At 42.0% G+C, this 8,679-nt stretch overlaps 1 protein-coding gene across 4 annotated transcripts in view; it reads left to right on the forward strand.

The window, feature by feature from the left end:
* The window catches only part of LOC102910281 (CD209 antigen-like protein C), a 43,515-nt gene extending 42,146 nt beyond the window's left edge, over positions 1 to 1,369 (forward strand). For all 4 annotated transcript variants that reach the window (XM_076561339.1, XM_076561338.1, XM_076561337.1 and 1 more), the window contains one exon: positions 34 to 1,369. In XM_076561339.1, the coding sequence (XP_076417454.1) occupies positions 34 to 184 (151 nt within the window). In that variant the 3' untranslated portion in view covers positions 185 to 1,369. The remainder of the gene's footprint in view (positions 1 to 33) is intronic.
* The last annotated feature ends 7,310 nt before the right edge of the window (positions 1,370 to 8,679 follow it).

Below are 8,679 nucleotides of genomic sequence, written 5' to 3' on the forward strand. Positions count from 1 at the left end.
TTCTCATCCAGACCACTACAATTGGTTTTGCAGTTTCATGAAATATTGGAACAAAGGAGAGCCCAACAACGAGGGGGAAGAAGACTGTGCGGAGTTCAGAGACGATGGCTGGAATGATGTCCCATGCACAGTTGAGAAATACTGGATCTGCAAGAAGTCTGCTACGTCCTGCACCAAAAAATGATGTCTCATCTGTCTGTAGCACCTGTTGCCAAAATGACCCTGCAGGGTGACTGAACTTAACCCACAATGTATGCCAGTTCCTTCCTCTGTGAACATTAAGGTCTTAACTGGTTCCTCATTTGCCCTCCCAGTGCCCAGTGTGTGTCTGTTTCGGTGTGTGTTGGGGGGGGGGGTGCCCGCCCATGCACAGGTGCACCAAAGGTCAGTCTTAGGTGTCTTCCCTGGCTTCCATCTTGTTTTTTTGAGACAGGATCTCTTGTTTTTGCCTTGTTGGTACTGACCAATTTGGCTAGGCTGGCTGGCTGGCACACCCTAGGAATCCTCCTATCTCTGCCTTCTCAGAGCTTGCATTGGAAACATATGCCAGCATTCTATATCTTTTAAAATGGGGGGGGGGTTGATTCACAGATGGAGCTTAAGAGACAGTGATGGTGGGGTGCTGTGTAGCAAGAAGGACCCGTGGAAATTGGGTACCATTGAGCTGTTAGGTAGGGGCATCTTTTAAAGGACTTATGACAGAAACTGAGTGGGGCAAAAGGAGGGGGTGAGCCGGGCAGTCCAGGTGGCCCACCCACCAGGTGCCTCTCAGTCTCAGTCACATCCTCATAGCTTCCAGACAAGGCTGAGACTCAAGAAGGAACCAGGTCCCAGAATTCCCTTCTGCCATTCCTGGCCTCCATCAAGGACATCCTGGGAACTGCTGCATTGACGGCCCCTGCCCCAGCTGGCCAATTTCTGTCTCCTCATCAGAACAAAATTAAAACTGTACCCATTAAGCAATAGTTCTCATAGCCACTTGGAAATCTCTGTTCCCTTTCCTGTCTCTGTAAAAGTCACCACTTCGGGGTCCTCCTGCACACAATTCTGCAACACCTTTCTTTCTACAGCTAGTTTGTTTTACTTGGCATGGTATCCCTAAGGCCCACAATATGGAGTCTATCATAACTTTTTCCTATTCTCTCCCAAATAATATTCCATTGTGTGTGTGTGATGGTTAAGCTTGGTTGTCAACTAACAATCTCCAGTCAACTAAGAGACAGGCACAACCATGAGGTTTGGAAGTAAGGGGATTCTGATTGGTACGGCAGTGGAGAGGTGCAGACATGCTCTCTGTTCTGGTCAAGTTCCAGCAATAATAGGCTGTAACATGGAATTGTAAGCTAAATAAACCCTTTCTCCCCTAAAATGTTTTGGAGTAGTTTATCACAGCAACAGGAAACTTAATTAAGACCCAGCATCTCTCGGTGAACCTGGAGTTGTTCCATCGACTGCGTAAGCTGCATAAGGCTGGCCAGAGTGCCGCAGCCATCCTCTTGTCTCCACCTTTCCAGGTCTGGGGTCACAAGCATGAACTACCATGCCTGGCTTTTTCATGAGCTCTGAGGATTGAACTTGGCTCCTCATGCTCACATGGCAAACACTTTACTAGCTAAGCACTATCCCCAGCCTGAAGATAGGAGTCTTTACAGAATTCATGATATGTAAGCATTTTCTCCCATCTGTGAGTTTCTCTTTTATTCTTCTTCCTGATTTCAAGGAGAATTCTGGTAACTTTTTTGCAATATGAATGAAGCTCACTATGGTTTCTGTGAGTGTGTGTGTGTGTGGGGGGGTGATACATGTGTGTGTACCTGTGTGTGTTCGAATGCCCATGCCCATGCCCATGCATGTGGAGACCAGAAACTTCCTCTACCACTGCCTGCTTTATGCCTTTGAAACAAGGTCTCTTCTGACTAATTGTAGAACACCTCCTTTTCAGCTAGGCTGGCAGCCAGCAATGTACACAACAATCCTCCTGTCTCCACTCCTACCCCAGTGCTGATATTAGATGGTCACACCCAGTTTCCGAGTTAATGTCGGCTGTCAATGGGTTATAAAAAAAGGAGGAGATAAATTGAGAGGGGAAGGAGAGAGTCCAGGGAGAGTTGGTGGGAGGCATAGGAGTGTGGATATGACCTAAATACATTGTATATGTGTGAGGAATCACTGGAGATCAAGTTAAAGACTGGCTGTTTGTTCGGGATATACGTATGCGGAGAAGCACAGCATCTCACCTCAGGCAGTGCCTCCTTGGTGGTAAGTCACTCAGGGGCTTGGACTCCCAGTAGGAGGGCAGGATGAGAATGGCAGTGGGGGAGGGGGAAAGCCCTTGCTTTGGAAGCCTGAGGACCTGAATTTGATTCTCAGAACTCACATAAAGGTGGAAAGTGAGAACCAACTCCACAGAACTGTCTTCCCACCTTTGAGTGCATGCTGTGGTACCCCTGACACACTAGTAGTGACGATGAAGAATGGCAGTCAACCCGGGGGTCTGTTTTCTGACTTTTATTCACCCCAGGTAAGGCAACAGTGATGGATCAAAGAAACAATTCCACTCAAATCTAGCTCAGTGAACCATGAGTTTATTGGGATTACTTATAAGAGGCTCAAAGGCATCTTGACATTTTTTGTTTTCATTTAAATTAGCATGCTAGGCATTAGAAATTTCCTAACAGTTTAATATAATAACATAAATCTATGTTTTACTAGATTTTCCTTTTCCAGGGGAGCTGACACTCTCTTCTGACCTCCATGCTCTCCCTTAGCTAAATTCTACATTGTGTGATTTAATGTCTCCTAGGCAAATCTGTTGGTAAAGTCTTTATAATATCAATCACTTTGCATTTCTTCTACATCATTCCCACCTGTTAAAGCTATTAGAAATCTTTTATAAAGCTGCAATTTAAAATTCTGTGCCACAGGGAACTAAACACTCAGGGTCCTCCTGTTTCACCAGCAAACTGACTCCAAGGTCAGAACTACTTGTAGCTTCTCAGCCTTTATCCAAGCAGTGATAGGCTTGGTCAAACAGCTCAGACTGCATGGTCTGAATGACCGTCCTAACAGTCAGAAGGAAGGGTTCTGTTAGAGACATTAGCCAAGCTTTTTAAATCTAGCAGCCATTCCAAGAACACCAGGAGCCTCTAGGACTTCCCTTTGTGTTAGCTGTTCCACCGTGTTCCTAATCATTTCTGACCTGTTAGCACGGTAACAGCATTCTTCCTTCAAACAGGCACGTGACCCCTTTTACAGCTGTAAGAAATATATATCATCTACAAGGACCTGCTATTTGGATCCATAGCCAGCCATAGCATACTGTCAGCAGTTGAAGCAAAGGTAGTTGTTTCTTTCCCAGTGATTAGCTTTGCCACAAATGAAAGCAAACTCCATATAGAGGTTCTTTGATGACCATCATCCTTTTTTGAAGTAAATTGGTGCTGCCAGGAGCAGATATGTCTTATTGTCATGAAAAGCCTTATGTTATTAAAATATTTTAAATGTCATATTCTGTAGGTCTTTGAAGTTTTTGAAGACAACCTATTTATTTAAAATATATCTCTTTGACCTTGAAAAACTACCTATCATGATTATAAGTTTTATTATTATAGATGGCTAACTTCTACTAACTTTTCTTTCATTATTATCCTAAATAGGTTTCAAGGACTAAAACTTTATATTACACTTTTAAATGAGCTGCATAGGTACAATACATTAAACAAGAATAGAAACATCTATATGGTGTAACAAAAATAACCTTTCATTCATATTCATATACAAAAATCCATTCCAGTGTAAAATATTTGAGACTAGTGGTTGTTCAAAAGTAGTCTCAACAATCCATTCTTTTATCCTATCATTTCTATGCTATATCCCTCTTTTTCCTTTCAGAAGGAAAGCCCTGAATCTAATTTCCCTTGTTTAGCTTTCTCTCTGACCATTACCAGTGACAACTTGTAACCAACCCCCTAAAATGATGACAAACATTCATAACCTATCAAATGACCAAAAATCACCCACTCCACTTCTTGGGAATGTGGGTATCATGTTCTATAGACTTCTTCCTTTTGTCTGAGGGTGATGGCATCTTTGGGGGACCCTGATAAAAAATAGGATAATAATCAAATTCTGGAAGAGCTAGACATATCCTTTGTTGTCTAGTCTCTGTGCCATGGGAAAGTGCAAGGCTTATCTGCAGTCCTGACTAGAATAGTCTGTGAGGCTGAAACATCTCAGCCAGCAGCCTTGAAGCTGTTCTGCATGCAGAACTCTGAGGAAACTGCAGCAGAGGCATCTGAGAGGCTGGATCACCTGGGTCACCCATTTTCATTGGTGTCTGGTCCCTTTGCAATGAAATACACAAACTTTCAAAGGTGACATATAGATCTACATTAACCCAAGTAGGCACTGTGCCTTGTACACTAGCCAGCCAAAGATGATTTTCTTGTTTTCTGTTTGAGCACATAAAATATAAGTCACCTGTCTTGCAGTTTTTCTAGGTTTATTTCTTTATGTGTGTAGCCAGGATTTTCAGGGGGTCTTCCCCTGATTGAACCTGATATCTATAAACCTTGAATGAATTGACAGCCTTTTGTTTTCTGTGGGAACAAAAGCAAAACCTCTTCCCCAAAGAAATACATGTTCTGACTTCCATTTTAAAGTTAAGGCACTCCTAAATTACCTAGGATGGATTAATTCAGCAATCCCTCTAACAATCCCATGTCTCTCAGCAGCTGTTCTTGGCTCCTCTGCAACAAATTTGAATCAAAAAATTCTAAGTCAACAAGGCACTATACATACAGGATTCAGATTTCCTGTGTATTTTCCATCTTTATGTGGCTTATCCTTTTGTATTATTTTATTATTTATAAACTATTTTTCAATGGCTTTCTGTACCCATTTTCTTTTCTGTTTTAAGACTGTGTATGTTTTTAAACATGCTATAACCTGTTTAGATTTTTTCCCTTTCTGGATCTGTCTTTACTGAGTACCTGCAACATTCTCTCACTGTGTGAGACAAATCTTTTTTCTTCTTTTTTATTATTAAGAAATTTTCTATTCATTTTACATACTAATCACAGATTCCCCTCTCCTCCCACCTCCCAGCCTTACCCACTACCTATCTCCCATCATACTTCCTCTAAGGCAAGGCCTCCCATGGGAAGTCTGCAGAGCCTGGTACATTCAGTTGAGGCAGGTCCAAGTCCCTTCCCCTACACCAAGGCTGTGTAAGGTGTTCTATCATAGGCATTGGGCTCCAGAAGGCCTGATCACGCACCAGGGATGGATCCTGATCCCACTGCCAGGGGTCCCCTTAAGCAGGTCAAGCTATACAATTGTCTCGCCTATGCAGAGGGCCTAGTCCAGTCCCATGGAGGCTCCATGGCTATTAGTCCACAGTTCATGAGTTCCCAGTGGTTTGGTTTGGTTGTTTTTGTAGGTTTCCCCATCATGATCTTGATGCCCCTTGCTCATAGAATCCCTCTTTGCTCTTGTGAACTGGACTCCTGGAGATCGGCCTGGTGCTTGGCTATGGATCTCTGTATCTGCTTCCATCAGTTACTGGATGAAGGCTCTATAATGACAGTTAGGGTATTCACCAATCTGATTACTGGAGTAGGCTAGTTCAGGCACCCTCTCCACTATTTCTAGTAGTCTAAGGTGGGGTCATCCTTGTGGATTCCTAGGAACTTCCTTAGCGCCCTGTTTTTTCCTATCTCTATGATGTCTCCCACGATTATGGTATCTCTTTCCTTGCTCTCCCACTCGGTTCCTGTTCCAGCTCCGACCATCCTGTTCCTTTATGTTCTTATCCACCATCCCCTACACTTCATTACCCCCCATTACCCTCAGTTTACTCATGGAGATCTCATCTATTTCCCCTTCCCAGGGAGATCCATGCATCTCTCAATGAAAAAAAGAGTTGGTTCTTTGAGGAAATCAACAGATTAGATAAGCCCTATCCAAATCAACCAAAAGGCAGAAAAAGAACATCCAAATTAACAAAATCAGAAATGAAAAGGGAGAGATAACAACAGACAATGAGGAAATCCAGAAATTCATCAGGTCATACTTTAAAAACCTGTACTCCACAAAATTGGAAAATCTAAAAGAAATGGACAATTTTCTGGATAGGTACCACTTACCAAAGTTAAATCAAGACCAAATAAACAATCTAAATAGACCAATAACCCCCTAAGGAAATAGAAACAGTCATTAAAAATCTCCCAACAACAACAACAAAAAGCCCAAGACCAGATGGTTTCAGCACAGAATTCTACCAGAATTTCAAAGAAGAGCTAATACCAATACTCTTCAAATTGTTCCACACAATAGAATCAGAAGGAACATTACTGAACTCTTTTTTTAAAATGAAGCTACAGTTACCCTGATACCCAAACCACACAAAGATGCAACAAAGAAAGAGAATTACAGACCAATCTCTCTCATGAACATTGATGCAAAAATACTCAAGAAAATACTGGCAAAGTGAATCCAAGAACACATCAAAAAAGTTATTCACGATGACAAAGTAGGCTTCATCCCAGAGATGCAAGAATGGTTCAACATACGAAAATATGTCAATGAAATACACCATGTAAACAAACTGAAAGAAAAAAACCCACATGATCATCTCATTAGATGCTGAAAAAGCCTTTGACAAAATCTAACACCCCTTCATGATAAATGTCTTGGAGAGATCAGGAATACAAAGAACATGACTAAACATAATAAAGGCAATTTACAACAAGCTTACAGCCAACATCAAATTAAATGGAAGGAAACTCAAAGCAATTTCACTAAAATCAGGAACAAGACAAGGCAGTCCACTTTCCCCATATCTATTCAATATAGTACTCAAAGTTCTAGCTAGAGCAATATGACAAATCTTAAACTGCCATGTCAGCTGCCACATGGCTCAGCTTAGCTCATGGCACTGGCAGCTGGCTCAAGTTCACAAGCAGTGGCCAGCAGCCACACCTCTGTACACTGAGGACTGGCTGAACTGAGAGACTGCAGAACTAGAAAGCCCCCATGTGGCTCCTTGTCTAGAACTCTTTTTTAGCTTTCTCAGGCCCTATGTTTGGATATTTAAGCCTCATGTTGGATATCATGTGTAGTCAGACTTCCCTTTGAACTGCCAGCTCATAAGAAAATGGCACTGACACTTTGTATTAATTATGAAAGTGTGGCCTTAGCTTAGGCTTGTTTCTAACTACATGCTGTCATATGGCTCATGGATTTTACCTCCCCTCCTGCATTTTCTGCTTCCTCTCCATCTCCTCTGGTATCTCCCCTGCCTAGATTCATCTCCCCTTTTCTCTCTGTCCAGAAATCCCACCTAACCTTTTTCTGCCAAGCTATTGGCTATTCACCTCTTTATTAAGTGAATCAGAAGGCACTTTGGCAAAGATACATCTTCACAGTGTACAAAAAGGTTATTCCACAACACATGAGACTGTGGGGGAGGTGAATTGCATATTAAAGTCACAATATCCCATCTCAATCCCCCAAATGTCTTATGGTCATTTTATAATGTAAAGTATATTTAATGTACACTAAGAGTTCACACTTTCCCAAGGTCAAAATTCAAAGACTCTTTAGACTCAAGGAGATCTTTTAGTCTGTGTAAAAAAAATTTTAAAGTTTCCACACTCCAAAGATAAAAATGACACAGAATTGACATTCTCACCCCAAATCGAAGAATCTTTTAATGAGATGGCTTAGTGGATAAAGGCACTCATCACTCAACCTGATGACCTGCATTTGATCCCTGGGACACATATGGTAGAAGGAGAGACTGACTCCAGTAAGTTGTTCTCTGACCTCTGTACAAACGCTGTGATGCACAAACCCACATGCTTTTTAATAAAAGTTTTAAATTTCTTATAGGTATATATCATATATGTATATATGTATATATCATAAGTTGAGTATATCCCACCCACCCTACTTCTCCCACCCTACTCCTTTTCCCATCTCTCTCCCTTTGTTCCCCTAGACAACTTTATTTCTACTCTCATTTAACATACGCATACATGATTCATGTGACTGTATAGGAACCACAAATGGGATAAGCTATGAGGGCTGATGGAAGGACCTGAACATCAGTTGTTGGAGCAGAATGCTGAGTACTTCTTGCAGATCTAGGATTTCTCTGTTCCGCACTTGTCATCATTCCAGCCAAGATCTGTCAGTTCTGCACAGTCAGCCTCTGGATGGTCTCTTTTTTTCCATGGAGACCAATATTTTTTAAATCTGCAAAAACCATACACACTGTGAAATTGTGTCCCTCCCCACATCTATAAACCTTCTGGAAACTGGATGTCTTCATATTGTCCCTGAGTACCTATGGCAGACATAGTTTGTTCTAGCCCAGTAGCTTGCTTAGTGTCTTGTCCTTGACCCCAAGAGTCTTCTGGCTAATGTTGGAGACAGAAGTCCTTCTGATGAAGGTGTGATGTTTAGACACAGATTAGTTGAGACTTCACATCCCAACTACATTATCGGGCTTTTACACTGCTGTGTACCCACTTTAACCACACCAGGCAGGCATCAGATAGCTAAGGATAGAACCCACTGAAATGATTCAAACTGGCTAATCCAAAATCTGTTTTACTGTATCAATCTAGTCCTTCCTGTGTGAATAGTGATGAGGGCTCTTGGCCACATCTCCCC

This window comes from Peromyscus maniculatus, chromosome 23 (genome assembly GCF_049852395.1).
Source record: "Peromyscus maniculatus bairdii isolate BWxNUB_F1_BW_parent chromosome 23, HU_Pman_BW_mat_3.1, whole genome shotgun sequence".
Lineage (NCBI taxonomy): Eukaryota > Metazoa > Chordata > Mammalia > Rodentia > Cricetidae > Peromyscus > Peromyscus maniculatus.